At 53.0% G+C, this 23,023-nt stretch overlaps 1 protein-coding gene across 1 annotated transcript in view; it reads right to left on the bottom strand.

Moving 5' to 3' along the window:
• LOC127587171 (histone-lysine N-methyltransferase 2B-like) overlaps nucleotides 1-14,780 on the bottom strand; it is a 77,996-nt gene extending 63,216 nt beyond the window's left edge. Inside the window, exons 1-3 of the mRNA XM_052045364.1 lie at nucleotides 14,686-14,780; nucleotides 12,128-12,257; nucleotides 5,879-6,052 (exon numbers count right to left, since the gene is read on the bottom strand). Of these exons, the coding sequence (XP_051901324.1) occupies nucleotides 5,879-6,052; nucleotides 12,128-12,257; nucleotides 14,686-14,780 (399 nt within the window). The remainder of the gene's footprint in view (nucleotides 1-5,878; nucleotides 6,053-12,127; nucleotides 12,258-14,685) is intronic.
• Between the last annotated feature and the right edge of the window lie 8,243 nt (nucleotides 14,781-23,023).

Here is a 23,023-nt window from a genome sequence, read left to right on the forward strand (position 1 = left end):
CACACTTGCCCGTTTGGCCCATATCCCTCTTATTTAACCCATACTTATCCAAATATGTTTTAAATGCTGTTAATGTACCTTCCCCAACCACTTCCCCTGGCAGCTCGTTCCACGTACTGACCACCCTCTGGGTGAAGAAGTTGCCCCTCAGGTCCCCTTTTAAATCTCTCCCCCTCTCACCCTGAACCATGCCCTCTAGTTTTTAAGTTCCCATTCCCTGTGCATTCACCCTATCGATGCCCATCGTGATGTTACACACCTCTATAAGATCACCCCTCAGTCTACTGCACTCCAGGGAGTGAAGTCCCAGCCTGCCCAACCTCTCTCCAGAACTCAGGCCCTCGAGTCCTGGCAGCATCCTTGTAAATCTCCGCACTCTTTCCAGGTTCAGGTACAGCCTCACCTATGTCTTGTACGGCTGCGATATTACATCCCAACTCCTGTACTCGGTGCCCTGACCGATGAAGGCCAGCGCGCCGAATGCCTTCTTCACCGCCCTGTCTACCTGCAACACCACTTTCAGGGAATCTTGTACCTGTACCAGAGATCTCTCTGTTGTACAACACTCCCCGGGGCCCTACCATTCACTGTGTAAGTCCTGCCCTGGTTTAGAACCATAGAAAACCTACAGCACAATACAGGCCCCTTCAGCCCCACAAAGCTGTGCTGAACATGTCCCTACCTTAGAAATTACTAGGCTTACCCATAGCTCTCTATTTTTCTCAGCTCCATATACCTATCCAGAAGTCTCTTGAAAGACACTATCGTATCCGCCTCCACCACCGTTGCCGGCAGCCCATTCCCCGCACTCACCACTCTCTGAGTAAAAAACTTACCCCTGACATCTCCTCTGTACCTACTCCCCAGCACCTTAAACCTGTGTCCTCTTGTGGCCACCATTTCAGCCCTGGGGAAAAGTCTCTGACTATCCACACCATCAATGCCTCTCATCATCTTATACACCTCGATCAGGTCACCTCTCATCCTCCGTCGCTCCAAGGAGAAAAGGCCGTTCACTCAACCTGCTTTCATAAGGCACGCTCCCCAATCCAGGCAGCATCCTTGTAATTCTCCTCTGCACCCTTTCTATGGCTTCCACATCCTTCCTGTAGTGAGGCGACCAGAACTGAGCACAGTACTCCAAGTGGGGTCTGACCAGGGTCCTATAGAGCTGCAACATTACCTCTCGGCTCCTAAATTCAATCCCACGATTGATGAAGGAATTCATCCCTTCATTGATGTGTTTGACTTACCCAAAATGCGACACCTCGCCCTCACCCAAATTAAACTCTGTTCTGCCGTTCCTCGGCCCACTGACCCAGCTGATCGAGAGCCCCTTGTGATTTTTGATAAACTTCGTCACTATTTCAGTGTCATCTACAGACTCATACATTCACATCTCAATGACAAACAAAGATGCTGATTGAACTCGGAAACCTCCACAGAAGTCTGAGGACTTCTGAGGACAGAAAAGACACACAACTCTCTGGGTGGAGAAATATCTCCCCCACCTCGCCTCAAAATCATGAGGGGTAGAGATACGGAAGATAATCACAGTCGAGGTTACTATCAGGTGCACAAGTACAATGAGGTACAGTATAATGAAAAACGTACAGCATCACAGGCACATCTTTCCCCCCTGGGGAAGGGGCGTCGAGAGGGGCAAAGGTTTGAAGGGTGAAAGAGGGGCAAGATTTAAAAGGGAGACTGCAGACGGGGGGAATCTGGAGCAAGTCAGCGGGTCGAGCAGCATCTGTGGGGGGGGGGGGGGGGGGGGAAGAGGGGAAGGAAGCATCGACGTTTTGGATCGAGACCCTGCCTCGGGACTGAGCGTGGAGCAGGAAGACAGCAAGTAATAAAGAGGAGAGAGGGGGGAGTGGTGAGATGAGGGTGGGGGGGGTGCGAGGTGATCGATGGATTGAGAGTGGGGGGTTGAAATGTTGACGGGAAGGTTGAGTCAGGTAGGGGAGGGGGTGGAGGTTTAAAGGGGACCGAAGGGACAAGTTTGTCCACCCACACAGAGGGGGGCAGACGTATGGAATGAGCTGCAGGGAGTGGCAGAGACGGGCATTACGACACTTGGACAGGTCGTGGGTAGGGAAGGTTTAGAGGGATACGGGCCAAACAAGGGCAAATGGGACGAACTCTCTCAGGTGGGCACCTTGGACAAGTTGGGCCAAAGGGCCTGTTTCCAAGATCTACGGCTCCGTCCCAAACGCTGACCCCTTGCCCTGGACTCCTCGTCTGGGAGCTCGCATCCACCCCGTGGGAATTTTTGTGCATTTCAGTGAGATTTCTGGAACTCCAGCCCCCCAGGTCTACTCAATAACCCCTTCAACCCGCCGTCCTCAGAACCATATCCGGTTGGGCAGAATGAGAAGGAAGTATGGAGTGGCGGGGAATGGGAATGGGAGAGTGAATGGAAAATGGGAATACTGGCATTGATGGTTCAGCAATTCATTGCCATGTCAAATCTAGGAACTATTTCTTGGGCAAACTGGAAGCAGGAGGATCAGGAAACCGGGTACCCAGGAGACTGGTGCAGAGGAATAGTTGGAGCCTCGGAACCAGTCGGGCAGATCTTCACTGCGTTCACCTGCCACCCTCTGCCGCTGCCCCTACCCAACTCTGTCTGCCAATCAAACCCCTCCTCACCTGCATCCACCTCTCTAAACTTAAGATAAGATCTTTAATTAGCCACACGTACATCGAAACACACGGTGAAATGCATCTTTTGTATAGAGTGTTCTGGGGGGGGGGGGGGGCAGCCCGCAAGTGTCCGGCACCAACATAATATGCCCACAACTTCCTAACCCGTACGTCTTTGGAATGTGGGAGGAAACCAGAGCACCCGGAGGAAACCCACGCAGACACGGGGAGAACGTACAAACTCCTGACAGACGGCGGCTGGGATTGAACCCGGGTCGCTGGTGCTCTAACAGCGTTGCGCAAACCGCTACACTACCGTGCCTGCCCACCTTCCATTCCAGTGAAGGCTCTCAACCCAAGACGTCGCCTGCCCGCTTCCACCCCCACACCGCGCCCCACCCCCCCCCAGACGCCACCTGACCCAGAGTTCCTCCAGCAGTTTGCATGTTGCCCCAGATTCCTGCAGCCCCTCGTGCCTACGTCTTTTCATGCGCAGAGCTGTGCGCGAGATTCTGGGTGCGCTCTCAACGGCTTGTTAACGGGAAGGACGCGGAGAGGCAGTTCCTCTGGGCTGCAGAGCACAGCAGTGGAGGGGTAATGTTCTCGGAGAAGAGGGTGGGGGGGTTCTGGCCAGGGTCGAGGAGGGACTCCTTCACTGGGAGGAATGGCAAATCGCTGGGATTCTTCCCCAGTGTGATCCGGGGATGGAACAGAAAGCCAGACGCAGAGGAGAGAGGGGCCTGGTAGCCTTGAGTACAGTTCGAAGGGAACTGGTGGTGTGTTAATAGCACGTAGGAGACACTGTGTTGCAGGGGAGGGGGAGTGGAAAGTGTGTGTGTCTGTGTGTCTCCGTGGGTGTGGGTGCGCACGCGCACAGCGTTTGCGCACACTCCCTGGGTTTCCCCCAGGTGCTCCCATTTCCTCTCACATTCCCAATAAAAAGAGAGACGTGCGGGATCGGTGGGCCAACCAGCCGCTGTGAATCGCCCCCACCCCTGGTGTGTGGATGAGGTGGGGGGTGCGGGGGGGAGTTGATGGGAATGTGTGTGTGGGGCGGGGTGGTGGGTGGGGAGAAGAGGTCACAAGGAAACAATGGGATTGTCCCGAGACCCAACATTGACCTGTAGGGCTGAATGGCCTCCTCCTGTATGGCGGGGAGATGTGAAGAAGCCTGTGCCGTCAGCTGACGTCTGGGCCACTCCACTCACTGACAACTGCCCCTTTTCTCTCAACACCTTCCCCCAAAGTATCAGTCACACGCCCCAGGGCTTGTTTTGGAAGTGGAGGTAAGGAGGTTTTCGATTTCCCCCAACTCTTCAGTGAGGGGGAACTGCCCCACAAAGAGAACGTATAAAACTCCACCACCACACAGAGCCTCACTGGGGGACGGGTCCCACACACACACACACAGACCCTCACTGGGGGACGGGTCCCACGCACACAGACCCTCACTGGGGGACGGGTCCCACACACACACACACACACACAGACCCTCACTGGGGGATGGGTCACACATACACAGACCCTCACAGGGGGACGGGTCCCACCCACACACCACACACACACACACTGACGGTCCCACACACACACACAGACCCTCACTGGGGGAGGGTCCCACACACACACACACACACACAGACCCTCACTGGGGGACGGGTCCCACACACACACCCACACACACACAGACCCTCACTGGGGGACGGGTCCCACACACACACACAGACCCTCACTGGGGGACGGGTCCCACACACACACACAGACCCTCACTGGGGGACGGGTCCCACACACACACACACAGACCCTCACTGGGGGACGGGTCCCACACACACACACACAGACCCTCACTGGGGGACGGGTCCCACACACACACACACACACACACACACACACACACACACACAGACCCTCACTGGGGGACGGGTCCCACACACACACACACACACACACACACAGACCCTCACTGGGGGACGGGTCCCACACACACACACACACAGACCCTCACTGGGGGACGGGTCCCACACACACACACAAACACACAGACCCTCACTGGGGGACGGGTCCCACACACACACACACACAGACCCTCACTGGGGGACGGTCCACACACACACACACACACACACACACAGACCCTCACTGGGGGACGGGTCCCACACACACACACACACACCCTCACTGGGGGACGGGTCCCACACACACACACACACACAGACCCTCACTGGGGGACGGGTCCCACACACACACAGACCCTCACTGGGGGACGGGTCCCACACACACACACACACACACACACACAGACCCTCACTGGGGGACGGGTCCCACACACACACACACAGACCCTCACTGGGGGACGGGTCCCACACACACACACACACACACACACAGACCCTCACTGGGGGACGGGTCCCACACACACACCCCGACCCTCACTGGGGGACGGGTCCCACACACACACCCCGACCCTCACTGGGGGACGGGTCCCACACACACCCCGACCCTCACTGGGGGACGGGTCCCACACACACAGACCCTCACTAGGGGACGGGTCCCACACACACAGACACACACACACCCTCACTGGGGGACGGGTCCCACACACACACACAGACCCTCACTGGGGGACGGGTCCCACACACACACACACACACACACACACACACACACAGACCCTCACTGCGGGACGGGTCCCACACACACACACACACACACACACACACAGACCCTCACTGCGGGACGGGTCCCACACACACACACACAGACCCTCACTGGGGGACGGGTCCCACACACACACACACAGACCCTCACTGGGTGACAGGTCAAGAGACAGGCGAGTGAGTGCACGGGGACAGGGAGAGCCAGCCTCTGCACAGAGACACACCGTGGAAATGAGAGTCTGCCTCAGAATTCCAGGTGAACGTGATCGAGGAGCTTCAGATAACAAAAGGACTAGGTGCAGGAAGAAGGTGAGAGAGAGAGAGAGAGAGAGAGAGAGAGAGAGAGAGAGAGAGAGAGAGAGAGAGAGAGAGAGAGAGACACACACACAGAGAGACAGAGAGAGAGGGAGAGGGAGAGGCACAGAGAGAGAGAGGGAGAGGGAGAGACACAGAGAGAGAGGGAGAGGGAGAGGGACACACACACAGAGCGAGAGGGAGAGAGAGAGTTGGTGAGGCCCTGCAGACCTGCTCAAAGGGAACAGCAAGCTGAAAGCCCCCTGCACCAGCCAACCTACCTCGGCACCCCGACCCCACAAATGATCCCACCGCCTGCAGCGCTCTATTAGACACCCGGCTGCACCGGTGCGGGGGGTCGTTTGCTGATTCCCCACCGCTCGCGTTGGTAACTTCCCATTGGGGCGTGTTCTGGAGTCGGATACGCAGGGACAAAGGACGGCAGCTGAACTCAGCTGAGGCGCAGTTGGACGAGGTCGGCATGAAGTGGCACACGCCTATTGCAGCAGAGGAACAGGCCGAACCAGTCGGTGCTCACTGCGTCCCCTCCCTCGCATACTCACAAATCCCGCCCTCCACCCCCACAGCCTCCTTAGACATACCTCTGCAGTACCTGTGGGAGGGGAGCTCAGTGTAGAAACCTCTTCCAAATTTGTACCAGTCCCAGTGTTGTTCAGCACAAAAAAAAACAGGCCCTTCGGCCCACCGTTTCTCTGCCTGCTCATCTGCACTCATTCGCTATTGTTTTCCCTTGCGCTACCTTGATGCACTGCTGTCTGAAGTGCAAAGTGACTTGGGGGTCCTCGTGCAGGATACCCTAAAGGTTAACCTCCAGGTTGGGTCAGCGGTAAAGAAAGCGAATGCTATGTTGGCATTCATTTCAAGAGGAATAGCGTATAAGAGTAAGGAAGTGTTGTTGAGGCTCTATGGGACACTGGTGAGACCTCATTTGGAATACTGTGTGCAGTTCTGGGCCCCTTATCTTAGGAAGGATGTGCTGATGTTGGGGAGGGTTCAGAGAAGATTTACGAGGATGATTCCCGGAATGAAAGGGCTGACATACAAGGAGTGCATGTCTTAATCCCTTCTTAAGCAAAGGCACAACATTACATCACCAACAGCCTGTCCTGGTCAAATCACGTAGATGCCACGGCCAAGAAAGCTCACCAGCGCCTCTACTTCCTCAGGAGGCTAAAGAAATTCGGTTTGTCCCCTTTGACACTCACCAACTTTCACCGATGCACCATAGAAAGCATCCTATCTGGATGTATCACGGCTTGGTACGGCAACTGCTCTGCCCAGGACTGCCAAGAAACTGCAGAGAGTTGTGGAAACAGCCCAGCGCGTCACGGACACCAGCCTCCCCTCTTGGACTCTGTCTTTACCTCTCGCTGCCTTGGCAAAGCAGCCAGCATAATCAAAGACCCCACCCACCCGGGTCATTCTCTCTTCTCTCCTCTTCCATCCGGTAGAAGATACAGGAGCCTGAGGGCACGTACCACCAGGCTTAAGGACAGCTTCTACCCCACTGTGATAAGATTATTGAAGGGTTCCCTTACACAATGAGATGGACTCTGACCTCACGATCTACCTTGTTGTGACCTTGCACCTTATTGCACTGCACTTTCTCTGTAGCTGTGACACTTTACTCTGTACCGTTATTGTTCTTACCCTGTACTACCTCTGCACTTTACACTAACTCATTGTAACTGCACTGTGTAATGAATTGACCTGTACGATGGGTTTGCAAGACAAGTTTTTCACTGTACATCAGTACAAGTGACAATAATAAACCAATCCCAATTTCCCAGCACTCAATCCGTACCCTGCTCTGCCTGGGCCAATCAAGCGTACGCCCAGGTACTAAAGAGTCAGAGCAACACAGCGCAGCAACAGGCCATTCGGCCCAACTAGTCCTTGCCAACCATGCATGTCCCATTTGGCCCACACCTCTCTAAACAACCCCGAGCCACATTTTTATTTATCCAAGTCCTTCGAAGACACTGACTTGTACCACAAAATAAAACTGCGAATTGACCGTACGAACGGGTATGCAAGACAAGTTTTTCCACTGTACCTTGGTATAAGTGACAATAATAAACCAATACCAACTCTGTATTGACCGAAAATTACCACAGATTCACGGAGTAACTGGAGAAACAGCGGACTACAGATGCTGGAATCTGGATGAAAAAAAATACAAGATGCTGGAGGAACTCAGCAGGCCAGGCGGCATCCGTGGAGAAAAGCAGGCGGTCAACGTTCCGGGTCAGGACCCCGACGCGAAATGTTGACTGCCTGCTTTTCTCCACGGATGCTGCCTGTCCTAGTGAGTTCAGAGTCATACAGCACGGAAAGGCCCTTCGGCCCAACTGGGACGTGCCGACCAATATTTCCATCTAAGCCAGTCCCATTTGCCCGCGTTTGGCCCGTATCCCTCTACACCTTTCCAAATATCTTTTGAATGTTGTTAATGTACCTGCTTCACCCACTTCCTCTGGCAGCTCGTTCCACATACCCACCATCCTCTACATGAAGAAGTTGCCCCTCGGGTCCCCTTTAAATCTGTTTTTTGTGAAAAAGACCGTGTGCATTCACCCCGTCTATGCCCCTCATGATTTTATACACCTCTATAAGGTCACCCCTCAGTCTCTGATGCTCCAAGGAATAAAGTTCCAACCTGCTCAACCTCTCCCTACAACTCGGGCTCTCGAGTCCCGGCAACATCCTCGTAGATCTTCTTTGCGCTCTTTTCCAGCTTAGTGGCACCCTTCCTAAAGCAGGGCGACCAAAACCGTACACAATCCTCCAGGTGCGGCCTCACCAGCGTCCTGTACAATTGCAACATCACGTCCCAACTCCTGTACTCGGTGCCTTGACCGATGAAGGCCAGCGTGCCAAACGCCTTCTTCACCGCCCTCTCCGCCTGTGACTACCCACGATACATGATTTTTCTTCACTAAGAACCATGCCGATTCTGCTCAATCGTGAGAGGATTTTCTCCAGTGTTTTCCCGGCGTCTGATGTCGGACTAGTATTTATGATAATTAACTATTTTGTCACTTTCTCCTTTTGAGCAACAATCCACAAAAAGTACTGAGGCCAGGCGCAGGTTGGAGGAACAACACCTCACCTTCCGCCCTGGGAGTCTCCAACCTGACGGCCTCAACATCGACTTCTCCAACTTCCAGTAACCCCTCCCTTTGTTTTCACCTCATTCCTGTGGCCCCCTCAGGACCTGCCCATCCATTCCCCACCTCCTTCCTTTTATTCCATGGTCCACTGCCCTCTCCTCTCCTACCGGATTCCTTCTCCTCCAGCCCGTCTACTCATCTCCTCTCAGCTTCTCACACCCTTTCATTCCCCTCCACCCCCCCCCCCCCCACCTACCTTCCCCCTCTCACTGGGACACACCTATCCGCTGCTGGCGTGCGCTCCTCCCCCTCCCCACCTTCTGCCCTCTTCCTTTCCAGTCCTGAAGGGTCTCGACCCGAAACGCCGACTGTTTTTTTTTCCCTTCCATGGATGCTGCCTGACCTGCTGAGTTCCTCCAGCACTATGTGCGCATGCGCGCGAGGGGGGGAGGGGGAGGGGGAGGGGGAGGGGGAGGGAGCATTGCTCCAGATTCCAACATCTGCAGAATCTCATGTCTGCAAAAACAAGACTGGTTACTTTTCACTATTCCTGACTGATTTTGCCCCGCTGACCAACAATTACAATTGAGCTGGTTAGTTCCCAATCCGAGCATCCAAGTGGGGGACCGAATTCCCATTCTGGGACCATCCGAAATGAACCAGCTCCCCGCCGCTTCAGCCTTCCAAATCCCAGCCTGTACGTGACTCATCAGGCGTTGGGCGAGTCTCCGCCTTCACTGGCCCCTCGGGAAGCGCGTTCCAGATTCCAACCTCCTCCCCCGCCACCCGCATTTCAGATGGTCCCAGAATGGGAATTCGGTTCCCCACGTGGATGCTCGGATTGGGAACTAACCAGCTCAATTGTAAATGTTGGTCAGCGGGGTAAAATAAGTCAGGAATAGTGAAAAGTAACCAGTCTTGTTCTTGCAGACACGAGATTCTGCAGATGTTGGAATCTGGAGCAACACTCGTGGAAAAATTTTCCCTCAGGACCCCCCCTCGAGACCTCCCACCTTAAACCCATGCCCTCTGGTCTTGGATACCCGCCACTGTTGGATAAAATATCCTCACTGTCTGCCCGATCTCCCTCTGTTTTAATGTTATCGGCCTGTATCGGGTCCCTCCTCATCTCCAGGGAAAAGGAACCCACCCTCTCCTCCTGACTAAAGCGTTCCGGCTCAGGCTACATGCTGGGGGATCTTCTCTGCACCAGCATGTTTGCACAGCGAGGGAGAGATCCTCGCTGCATCAGAGACTGCCACTGTTTCACAACCAGCACCCCCCCCCCTCTCATCTCGCAGATTTAAGACAAGGAAGAACAGGCCAGCTGGCTCCTCTCTACTCAAGCCAAAGGTAGATCACGGCACGGAGACAGGCTCTTCAGCCCACCGAGTCTGTGCCGACCCTCAACCGTCTACTTGCACTGATCCCATTTCATTCTCCCCACCAACTCCTCCCACATTCTACAACTCACCCTCACATTAGGGGGGCACAATACTGTGGGTCATTAACGCACTGACCCCGCATGTGGGAGGAAAGTGGAGCACCCTGTGGGAATTCAAGTAGTCACAGAGAGAACATGCAAGCTCCACACACACGGGGAGGGGAGGGGGGGGGGAGAGAGGAGAGAGAAGAAAGGGGAGAGAGGAGAGAGAAGAAAGGGGAGAGAGGAGAGAGAAGAAAGGGGAGAGAGGAGAGAGAAGAAAGGGGAGAGAGGAGAGAGAAGAAAGGGGAGAGAGGAGAGAGAAGAAAGGGGAGAGAGGAGAGAGAAGAAAGGGGAGAGAGGAGAGAGAGAAGAAAGGGGAGAGAGGAGAGAGAAGAAAGGGGAGAGAGGAGAGAGAAGAAAGGGGAGAGAGGAGAGAGAAGAAAGGGGAGAGAGGAGAGAGAAGAAAGGGGAGAGAGGAGAGAGAGAAAGGGGAGAGAGGAGAGAGAAGAAAGGGGAGAGAGGAGAGAGAAGAAAGGGGAGAGAGGAGAGAGAAGAAAGGGAGAGAGAGGAGAGAGAAGAAAGGGGAGAGAGGAGAGAGAAGAAAGGGGAGAGAGGAGAGAGAAGAAAGGGAGAGAGGAGAGAGAAGAAAGGGGAGAGAGGAGAGAGGAAGGGAGAGAGGAGAGAGAAGAAAGGGGAGAGAGGAGAGAGAAGAAAGGGGAGAGAGGAGAGAGAAGAAAGGGAGAGAGGAGAGAGAAGAAAGGGGAGAGAGGAGAGAGAAGAAAGGGGAGAGAGGAGAGAGAAGAAAGGGGAGAGAGGAGAGAGAAGAAAGGGGAGAGAGGAGAGAGAAGAAAGGGGAGAGAGGAGAGAGAAGAAAGGGGAGAGAGGAGAGAGAAGAAAGGGGAGAGAGGAGAGAGAAGAAAGGGGAGAGAGGAGAGAGAAGAAAGGGGAGAGAGGAGAGAGAAGAAAGGGGAGAGAGGAGAGAGAAGAAAGGGGAGAGAGGAGAGAGAAGAAAGGGGAGAGAGGAGAGAGAAGAAAGGGGAGAGAGGAGAGAGAAGAAAGGGGAGAGAGGAGAGAGAAGAAAGGGGAGAGAGGAGAGAGAAGAAAGGGGAGAGAGGAGAGAGAAGAAAGGGGAGAGAGAGACACACACACAGGGAGAGACACAGACACAGGGAGAGACACAGACAGACACACACAGGGAGAGACAGACAGACACACACGGGGAGAGGGGAGAGAGGGAGGGAGAGAGAGACACACACACAGGAAGACAGAGACACACAGGAAGACAGAGACACAGATCTCAGAGGATCTATCCTGGGCCCAACACATTGATGCAATCACAAAGAAGGCACGCCAGCAGTTCAACTTCAATAGGAGTTTGAGGAGATTTGGGATGTCACCAAAGTCTCTTGCAAGTTTCCACAGATGTACGGTAGAGAGCATTCTGACTGGTTGCATCACTGCCTGATACGGAGGCTCCAATGCACAGGATCGCAAGAGGCTGCAGAGGGTTGTAGACTCAGCCAGCTCCATCATGGGCACAACCCTCCCCGCCATCGAGGACATCTTCAAGAGGCGGCGGCATCCATCACTGAGGACCTTCACCACCCAGGACATGCCTTCTTCTCGTTACTACCATCGGGGAGGAGGTACAGGAGCCTGAAGACCCACACTCAATGATTCAGGAACAGCTTCTTCCCCTCTGCCATCAGATTCCTGAACGGTCCACGAACCCTCCCTCGTTATTCCTTCTGTTTTGCACTATTTCCCTATTTTTGTCATTTATAGTAATATTATCTGTGCTGCCGCAAAACAACAAATTTCACGTCGTTTAAGTCACTGATAATAAATCTAATCTTGAGACACACAGAAGCGGAGGTCAGGATCGAACCCGGGTCTCCCGTACCGGGAGGGAGTGGCTCTACCCGCTGCACCAGCCAGCTGCGTCTCCAGCCTCACCGCTCCCTGCTCACTTGCAAGTGGTTAACAACACGGCGGCAGGAAGCCTGCATGGTGCCGCAGCATCTGAATTTAACCTGAACTCGAGGGCGCGAAGGGTGGCCTGTTGTCTCGCTCGCCTGACTCTTGCAATCAAACATGACTCTGGGGGCAGAGTGTACTCAACCAAGCCTTTCCCACAAACGATCACTAACAAGGCAGTGTCTCGGGGGGAGTGCCAACAAGAGCGAATTGCAGTAGCAGGAAGGCGTCAGATGACGGCAGTTTCCAGCTGCAGCCTGCTCCCAGTGTGTATTCTCTCCCCAGGTCCCGGGCTTGCTGCTGCAGTCAACATCAGACCGTGGGGGAGATGGTGGGACAGGTGACACCGAGTGGGGAGGGAAGGTGGGTGGGTCACAGAGCACATTCACAAGGGGAAGGGAGAGGGACGGAGGGGGTCACCAAGATAGGGAGGGGTGCAGGGGGGCCGGAGGTGTGTGGGGGCCCAGGGGGGGTCACAGAGACAAGAAGGGGTGTAGGGGCGGGGGGGGGGGGGGGGGGGGGGGGTGGTCATAGAAATATCCCCAGTTGCATGTCACCAGCCTGATTCCACCTTCCAGCTCTTGTTCCCCAGCCCTGCAGGGACACATCCAAGTACAGTCCCAACATGGAGAAGGTTTCTCCTGATCTCCCCCCTACTAATCCTTCCAATAAACGGAACCTCCAGGTGTTAACTGCCCCTCTGCTACAGGACACAGGTCCATCCTATTTACTCTGCGTATGCACCCGAGTTCATTCTCCCCTCCTGGTTTCCATAGAAGGCCAATCCCAGCTGATCCAACTTTTCCCTGATGTTCCAGAGAAGCCCCCCTACCTTCAGTGCAGTTGCATTTTTGGTATTGGTATTGGTTTATTACTGTCATGTGTACCGAGATACAGTGAAAAACTTGTCTTACAAACTGATCTTACAGGTCAATTCATCAGAACACTTTCTTGTAACCTGCTGACCAGAACCCCACCAAGCACTCGAGCGGTGGTCACAAGACCATGAGACAAAGGAGCAGAAGTAGGCCATTCGGCCCGAGTCTGCTCCGCTACCTCACCATGAGCTGAGCTATTCTCCCATCTAGCCCCAATTCCCAGACTTTTCGCCACATCCCTTCATCCCCTAATTAGATACCTATCAATTTCCTCCTTAAACGCCCCCAATGTTCGAGCCTCCACAGCTGTACGTGGCAACGAATTCCACAAATCCACGACCCTCTGGCTGAAGAAATTTCTCTTCATCTCTGTTCTAAATGGGTACCCTCTTATTCTAAAACTGTGCCCTCTAGTCCTGGACTCACCCACCAAGGGGAACAGCATGGCCACATCTACTCTGTCCAGACTTTTCAAAATGTTTCGATGAGGTCCCCTCTCATTCTTCCGTACTCCAGTGAGTACAGTCCAAGAGCCGACAAATGCTCCTTGTGTGTCAGCCCTTTCATTCCAGGAATCATCCTCGTAAATCTCCTCTGAACCCTCTCCAACATCAGCACATCCTTCCTAAGATAAGGGGCCCAAAACTGCACACAGTATTCCAAATGAGGCCTCACCAGTGCCCCACAGAGCCTCATCAACACTTCCTTACTTTTATACCCTATACCTCTCAAAATGAATGCCAACATAGCATTCACTTTCTTTACCGTCGACCTAACGATTAACCTTTAGGGTATCCTGCATGAAGATCCCCAAGTCCCTTTGTACTTCTGTATTTGGAACTGTTGTACACAGCCCCAGCTCCCTGCTCCAGATGTGGCAGGAAAACAGGCCATTCAGCCCACCGATTCTGTACTGACCATCAACCGCCCAGTTCCACATTCCCCATCAACTCCCCTCACCCCCAGATTTTACCCCTCACCCACACACTGGGGGGGGGAAGTTACAACAGATGATTAACCCACCAACCCCCCCACCCCCCTTTTCTGGGACATGGGAGGAAACGGGAGCACCCGGGGGGAAAGCCACAGGGTCACAGGGAGAGTGTGCAGACCCCACACAGACACACAGCGCTGGCAGTGGGGATCGGACCCGGGTCTCTGGCTATAATCCATACCTGGGTACGACTCCTTAACCACCGCACCGATCATCCCCGCTACCAAAAAGAAAGGATCCACGGACGTCCGCCTTCAACGTGAAGAGTTTTTTGTGTTACGGCACTGGGTGGCAGCCATTCAATCTGTCACAACCCTGCTAGCAGTCTCACTCCCACCCCTCTTCTCCCCAACCCTCCAGTGCTCAACCAATCAGCAATCAGAGGCATTAACTCGTTTTGCTCCCCACACAGGCACTGACCCCCCCCCCCCCAAATGTACTGAAGGTCATCAGTGTCCCTGCGTCCACCCCTTCTACAGATAGCAGGGTCCGCCTCTCATAGCCTTAGTGTGTGGGTGAAGGGTAGAAGCTGGAGGGAGGGGGGGGGATATGAAACAGGATGGGTGGAAATGGCTGGTTGACGGTCGGCACAGACTCGGTGGGCCGAATGGTCTGCTTCTCTGCTGCATAATCCCATCCCACAATAATGGGAAAGCGTAGGGGTGGTGTCGTGGCTCACAAATCGCTTGAGAGTTCTTCCAGGAAGTATCCAAGAGGGTCGATCAGGGTGGGGCTGTGGATGTCGTCTATGTGGACTTTGACATGATCCCCCATGGTGGGCTGGTCTGGAAGGTCAGATTGCATGGGATCCTGGGGAAAGATGGTGGATTGGATTCATAATTGGCTCAGTAGTAGGAAGCAGAGGGTGAGGGTTGTTTCTCGGACTGGTGGCCTGTGTCTAGTGGTCTGCCACAGGAATCGGTGCTGAGGCATTTGTTGTTTGTGATTTATATAAACGATTTGGGTGTGAATGTACAAGGCATGGTTAGTTAAGTTTGCACATGATACTGAAATAGCTGGTGTTCTAGAGAGTGTAGAAGGTTATGAAATAAGTCACAGGCAGATCTTGATCAGCTGAGGACATGGGCTGAGGATTGACAAATGGCTTTCAATCCCGATCAACACAAGGTGTTGCATTTTGGGAGATCAAACCAGGGTAGGACTTATACAGTGAACGGTAGGGCCCTGAGGAGTGTTGTGGAACAGAGGAACCTATTAGTTCAAGTGCATAGTTCATTCAAAACAGCGTCGCACGCAGACAGGGTGGCGAAGAAGGCGTTTGGCACGCTGGCCTTCATAGGTTGGGGCACTGAGTACAGGAGTTGGGAAGCTTTTTTACAGTTACACACGACATTGGTGAGGCCTCACTTGGAGTATTGTGGACCGTTTTGGTCACCCTGTTATAGGAAAGATGTCACTAAACTAGAAAAGAGTTGCAGGAAAGATTTACCAGGATGTTGCCCGGACTTGGGGGCCTGAATTCCAAGCAGAGGTTGTATAAACTAGGACTTTATTCCCTGGAACGTAGGAGATTGAGGGGTGACCTGATAGAGGTGTTGAAGATCATGAGGGGCATAGACAGGGTGAAAACACAGAGTCTTTCCCCCAGGGAGGGGGTGCTAAAAACAAGAGGACACAGGTTTACGATCAGAGACGAAAGATTTAAAAGGGACATCGGGGACAGCTTCTTCACACAGAGAGTGGTGTGTATTTGGAACGAGCTGCCAGCAATAGTGGTTGAGGCAGGCACATCAGCAACGTTTAAAAGCCATCTAGATACGTACATGAATGGGAGAGGTTTAGAGCGCTATGGGCCAAACGCAGGCAGATAGGACCAGCTCACTGGGCAACACAGTCGGCAGGGACTGGTTGGGCCGAAGGGCCTGTTTCCATGATGTACAGCTCTAATAATCTCACTCTGGGCACATTTTTCTTCCAGTCGCTACGTGGGGGAGGAAGCGAATGAGCCCAAGATCCCTTCACAGCCCGTGAAACAGCCCAGGATCTGTGCAGCACGGTAGCGCAGCGGTTAGCGTAATGCTATTACAGCGCCAGCGCCCCAGGTTTGATTCCGGCCGCCGTCTGTAAGGAGTGTGTACGTTCTCCGTGTCTGCGCATTTCCTCCGGGTGCTCCGGTTTCCTCCCACATTCCAACGACGTACGGGTTAGGAAGTTGTTGGCGCCGGAATCTTGGCGACACTTGCGCCCCCCAGAACACTCTACGTAAAAGATGCATTTCACTGTGTGTTTCGATGTGCATGTGACTAATAAAGATATCTTATCCCAGAAACCGTCCACTCCCTCCCAACAGGCGTCTGACTCCTGAAGTAGCAGGACACGCAAGGCGCTCCTGTTCCTATAACACCCCCCAGTAGACGGGAGCCAGAGTCTACAGTGTCTCCTCTTCCTGGGGTATCAATAGAAAGAGTGCAGAAGAGATTCACCAGGATACCTCCTGGAACACAGGAGGCTGATGGGTGACCTGAGAGAGGTTTATAAAATTATGAGGTGCAATAGATGGTACAGGCGAGTATTGAGTTCAAGATCCGCGAGGTGATGTTGTAGCTCTATAGAACTCTGGTCAGACCACAACTTGGAGTATTGTGTTCAGTTCTGGTCGCCTCATTAGAGAAAGGATGTGGGAGCTTTAGAGAGAGTGCAGAGGAGATTTACCAGGATGCTGCCTGGATTGGGGAAGCATGTCTTCTGAGGATAGGTTGAGCGAGCTAGGGCTTTTCTCTTTGGAGAGGAGGAGGATGAGAGGTGACTTGATAGACGTGTACAAGATGATAAGAGGCATAGATCGAGTGGACAATCAGAGACTTTTTCCCAGGGTGACAATGGTTAACATGAGGGGACATAATTTTAAGGTGATTGGAGGAAGGTATAAGGGGGATGTCAGGGGTAAGTTTTTTTTTTACACAGAGGGTGGTGGGTGTGTGGAACGCACTGCCAGTAGAGGTGGTGGGGGCAGATACATTAGGGTCATTTAAGAAACTCTTAGATAGGCACATGAATGATAGAGAAATGGAGAGCTATGTGGGAGGGAAGGGTTAGATAGATCTTGGAGCAGGAAAAAACGTTGGCACAACATTGTGGGTCGAAGGGCCTGTACTGTGCTGTAATGTTCTACGTTATTAAAATCTTTCTTACAGGACAAAGATCGGTGGCGTTGTGGATAGTGTAGAAGATTGCCAAAGGATTTAGATCAGTTGCAGATATGGGCAGAGAAATTTGACTGAGTTTCACCTGGCCAAGTGTGAGGTGTTGCACTTTGGGAGATCAAATGTAAAGTTAGTGGCAGGACCCTTTACAGCACTGACATCTAAGTCCACAGCTTCCTGAAAGTGGCCGCACAGATCAACAGGGCAGTAAAGAAGGTGTACGGCGCGCTCGCCTTTATTAGTAAAGGGAGTGAGTTCAAGGGTCAGGTAGTTATGTTGCGACTTTACAGAACTCTGGTTAGGTCACAACTGGAGTATCGTGTTCAGTTCTGGTTGCCCCGTTACAGGAAGGATGTGGGGGCTTTGGAGAGGGTGCAGGAGAGGTTCACCAGGATGCTGCCTGGATTAGAGAGCATGATCTACAAGGAGAGGTCGGGTTGTTTTCTCTGGAGTGACGGAGGCTGAGGGGAGCTCTATCAGGTTTATAAAACTATGACATAGTGTAGACAGCGGTACCTCTTCCCCAAAGTTGAGATGTCTAACTAGAGGGCATGCATTTTAGGTGAAAGAGGGTAAGTTCAAAGGAGATGTGCAGGGCAAGTTTTTTTTACACGAGCAGTGGGTGCCTGGAATGTGCTGCCGGGGTGGGGGTGGAGGGGTTTGAGAGGCTCTTAGATTGGCACATGGACGTGCAGGGAATGGAGGGATGTGGACATCGTGCAGGCAGAAGAAATTAATTAAATTAGGTATTTAATTACTAGGGCACAACATGGTGGGCTGAAGGGCCTGTTTCTGTGCTGTACTGTGCCCTGTGACAGAGTCATCAAGAACTAGAGGGCACAGGTTTGAGGGGAGAGGGCAGAATACAGGGCAATAAGGGTTCTGAGGGGCAACTTTTCCACAGAGAAAGGGTGCAAAAAAGATTTACAAGAAGGTTGCCAGGACTGGAGCATTCGAATTACAAGGAGAGGCTGGGAATGGAGCAAAAGATAGGATATCTTTAATTAGTCACACGTACATCAAAACACACAGTGAAATGCATCTTTTTTTGTGTAGAGTGTTCTGGGGGGCAGCCCGCAAGTGTCGCCACGCTTCTGGCACCAACATAGCACGCCCACAACTTCCTAACCTGTACATCTTTGGAATGTGGGAGGAAACCGGAGCACCCGGACCAAACCCACACAGACACACGGGGAGAAGTACAAACTCCTTACAGACAGTGGTGGGAATTGAACCCGGGTCACTGGCGCTGTAATAGCATTACACTAACTGCTACACTGCTGTGCCTGTCCACAGGAGGCGGAGAGATTTATATAGGCATCGAGAAGGTGGATGATCACATCTTTCTCCCCCAGGGGTAGGGGAGTCTAAAACCAGAGGGCCCAGGTTTAAGGTGAGAAGGGAGAGATTTAAAGCGGACCTGAGGAGCAAGTTTTTCCACACAGAGGCACATGGATGTGCAGGGATAAGATTTATTAGTCACATACACATCAAAACACACAGTGAAATACATCTTTTGCGTAGGGTGTTCTGGAGGCAGCCAAGTGTTGCCACGCTTCTGGCGCCAACATAGCACGCCCACAACTTCCTAACCTGTACGTCTTTGGAATGTGAGAGGAAACCAGAGCACGCGGAGGAAACCCACGCAGACACAGGGAGAACGTACAAACTCCTTGCAGACAGCGCCGGATTTGAACCCGGGTCGCTGGCGCTGTAACAGCATTACGCTAACCGCTGCACTACCGCGAATGAAGGGATGTGGACATTTTGTCGGCAGAAGGGATTAGTTTAGTTAGGCGCTTAATTACTAGTTTAATTAGTTCATGGGCCGAAGGATCTGTTCCTGTTCTAGATTCCATGTTCTGCATCCAAGGATCTAGTCTCCATAAGACAAAGGAGCAGAATTAGACCATTCAGCCCACCGTCTGCTCTGCCATGCAATCGTGGCTGATTTTTTTGTTCCTCAACCCCATTCTCCCTACCGAAGTACTTAACCCCACATTTCCCTCCTGCTGTATGCCATCTACCACTTCTCTGCCCACTCTCTTAACCCCTCCAAGTCTTTCTGCAAATTCCCTGGCCCTGCAACATTGCCTGTCCCTCCACCGATCTTTGCATCGTCTGCAAACTTGGCCACAACGCCACCTGCTCCTTTATCCAAATTATTAACGTATAAAGTGAAAATCTGGGTCCCAACACTGACCCCTGCAGAATGCCAAGTCACCACCACCCTTGGGTGGGTGGAGGGGGCAGAGAATTCCAGAGGTTCGCTACCCTCCAAGAGAAAAATGTTCCACGCACCTCCATTTTAAACAACTGGTGCTGCTACGTTCCCCCCCAACACCACCCTCTCCCCCCACCCCCCAAAATCTTACAAACACACAACTTATGTACAACCAGTACGTACGATTGAGCGTCTGGGAGGCGGCCGGGATGCATTTGCCGGCTGCTGTGGGAGACTGTTCTTGACACCAGTTGGAACTTTGCCACATCAAACCCAAGAACATGTTGATGCCCACTTTGACATCCACCCTCACGACGTGCTTCAAGAGGCCGGTCACGGCACGCATCAACTCCAGCCTCCCAGACACCCTCAACCCACTGCGATTTGCCTATCGCCGAAACAGGTCTACAGTGGACGTCATCTCCCTGGCCCTACGCTCAGCTCTGGAGCATCTGGACAGTAAAGACTCCTACATTAGACTGTTATTGACTACAGCCCTGCCTTCAATGCTACAATCCCAAGCAAACTCGTTACCAAACTCCGAGACCTGGGACTAAATACCTCCCTCTGTAACTGGATCCTTGACTTGCTGACCAACAGACCACAATCAGTGAGGATAGGCAACAATACCTCCAGCACGATTATTCTCAACACTGGTGCCCCACAAGGTGCGTACTCAGCCCTCTACTCTACTCCCTATACACTCATGACTGTGTGGCCAGATTCTGCTCTAACTCCATCTAAAAGTTTGCAGAGGATACCACCGTTGTAGGCCGTATCTCAAACGGCGATGAGTCAGGGTACAGGAAGGAGATAGAGAGCTTAGTGGAATGGTGACATGACAACAACCTTTCCTTCAATGTCAACAAAACTAAAGAGCTGGTCATTAGTTTTGGGACGGTGTACATACACCTGTCTACATCAATGGTGCTGAGGTCGAAAGGTTGAGAGCTTCAAGTTCCTGGGAATGAACATCACCAATAACCTGTCCTGGTCCAATCATGTAGACACCATGGCAAAGGAAGCTCACCAGTGCCTCTAGTTCCTCAGGAGGATAAAGGAATTCAGTTTGTCCCCTTTTTGACACTCACCAACTTTTATCGATGCACCACAGAAAGCAACTTATCTGGATGCATCACAGCTTGGTATGGCAACTGCTCTGCCCAGGACCACAAGAAACTGCAGAGAGTTGTGGACACATCCCAACTCATCACAGAAACCAGCCTCCCCTCCATGGACTGTCTTTACCTCTCGTTGTCTTGGTGAAGCAGCCAGCATAATCAAAGACCCCACCCACCCAGGTCATTCTCTCTTCTCTCCTCTTCCATCAGGTAGAAGATACAGGAGCCTGAGGGCACGGACCACCAGACTCAAGGACAGCTTCTACCCCACTGTGATAAAACTATTGAACGGCTCCCTTATACGATGAGGTGGACTCTTGACCTCACAATCTACCTTGTTGTGACCTTGCACCTTATTGTCTCCCTGCACTGCTCTTCCTCTGTAGCCACCCTGTCTACCTGCATCGCAACTTCCGGGGAATTAGTCTCTGTACCCTGGCTTCCTTTCCAGTCCTCATGAAGGGTCTCGGTTTGAGACATCAACTGTTCATTTCCCTCCACAGATGTTGCCCGCCCTGCTGAGTTCCTCCAGCAGTTTTTTTTTTGCGTGTTGCTTGTATTTCTATCGCTGTTCTACAACACTCTCCGGGGCCCTGCAAGTCCTGCCCTGGTTTAAAACGCAACAGCTCGGCATTCGACCCCAGTTAAGTTCCACCCGCCCTTCCCTGCCCCGCTTCCCCAGTCGATCCGGAACCTTCTGACTTCTGCTCATCTCCTCTCCCGTTATTTGTGGTTCTCCTCGCTGGCCCACATTCCTCGCAATCGGATGCACCCTCTCTCTCACTTGGTCAGAGAAGGATCAAGCATAGCACACGTCTCAGAAACTAGATGCTCCCCACTCGAAGGAGGGTAAGGTGGCTACCTGAGCCCCACCCAAGACCCCCACTCTACATTGCACTTCCTTAGGGGCTGGAGACTGTGGGTGTGTTGGTGGGGGGGGGGGGGCCGCGACCATCACCAGGAACACACTCTGCCTCCCTCACTCTCCACGATAGCCCCAACCAACCCTCGACCTCAGAACTCCCAAGTCTGAGCTCAAGCAGCTGGAGGTATCACCTCAGGACACGAGGCAGCAGAGGAACTGCGAGTAATGCACCCATGTTCGAAGACAACTCAATCTTCTTAGATAAATAATTACCCAGATCCCTTTTTGCTTTCACCATCCAAGTTTAAGCTCATTCAGAATATTTGAATTAGTACGCCCACGTTACAGCTAGACAAGGCGTCGGTGACACCACACTTGGTACCGTGTGCAGTTCTGGTCACCCAGCTATAGGAAGGACGTCACTGAGCTGGAGAGGGCAGGCACGGTAGTGTAGTGGTTAGCGTAACACTATTACAGCGCCAGCGACCCGGGTTCAAATCCAGCCGCTGTCTGTCAGGAGTTTGTACGTTCTCCCCGTGTCTGCGTGGGTTTCCTCCGGGTGCTCCGGTTTCCTCCCACATTCCAAAGACGTACGGGTCAGGAAGTTGTGGGCGTAGCTATGTTGGCGCCGGAAGCATGGCGACACTTGCGGGCTGCCCCCAGAAAACTAGACAAAAAAGAGATGCATTTCACTGTGTGTTTCGATGTACATGTGACTAATAAAGAGATCTTAAAAAGGTTCACAGGGATGTTCCCGGGACTGGACTGCTCGAGTTCTAAGGAGAGGCTGGACAGGCCGGGACTGTTTTCCCTGGAGTGAAGGAGGCTGAGGGGTGAACTTATGGAGGTTTGTAAAACCACGAGGGGCGTAGACAAGGTGGACGATCGCAGTCTATTCCCCCCAGGGTCGGGGAGTCTAAAACTGGAGGGCACAGGTGTAAGGTGAGAGGGGAAAGATTTAGAGGGGCAAGATTTTCACACAGCGGGTGGTGGGTGTGTGGAACGAGGATGCGATTAGGATAACAATTAGAAGACTCTCACACAGGTCCATGGACGGGAAAGGTTTAGAGGGATATGGGCCAAACACGGGCAAATGGGACTGGCTCACATAGGCTTGGTCAGCAGGGACGAGTTGGGCCAAAGGGCCTGTTTCTGTGCTGTGTGATCCTGTGATTCTAAGCTGAGCACGTTTTAAAGTCTAAATTTTCTATCATTACAAAGTCGAGCATTTCTTCCCACAGGAGACAGGAGACACTGGAATCTGGAGGAACAAACGAATCTGTCAGAGGGACTCAGCGGGTCGGGCAGCGTCTGAGGAGGCAAACACTTCAGACCGGAGGAGACGGCCAGTGCAACGAAGTGGGGCGGGAAGCTGCCAAGCGATGGGTGGATCCGGGGCCTCGGCGGGCAGGTGGAGCCAGGCGACTGGGGAGCAGTCCTGTTTGCGGATCTTACGGAGGGGACGGAAGCAGGGTTAGGGCACGATCGGGTCGGGAGCCAGGACAACGTGATGGAACGCAGTGGCCTGATGTTCGTTGGGGGGTGGAGAGGGAAAGGGGGGGGGGGGGGTGGATGCACTAGGTGTCCGAGAGCTGCTGTCGACAAGGTAGAGATCAGTCCACCAGACCACAGTGATAGAAAAC

Source organism: Pristis pectinata, chromosome 39 (genome assembly GCF_009764475.1).
Source record: "Pristis pectinata isolate sPriPec2 chromosome 39, sPriPec2.1.pri, whole genome shotgun sequence".
NCBI lineage: Eukaryota > Metazoa > Chordata > Chondrichthyes > Rhinopristiformes > Pristidae > Pristis > Pristis pectinata.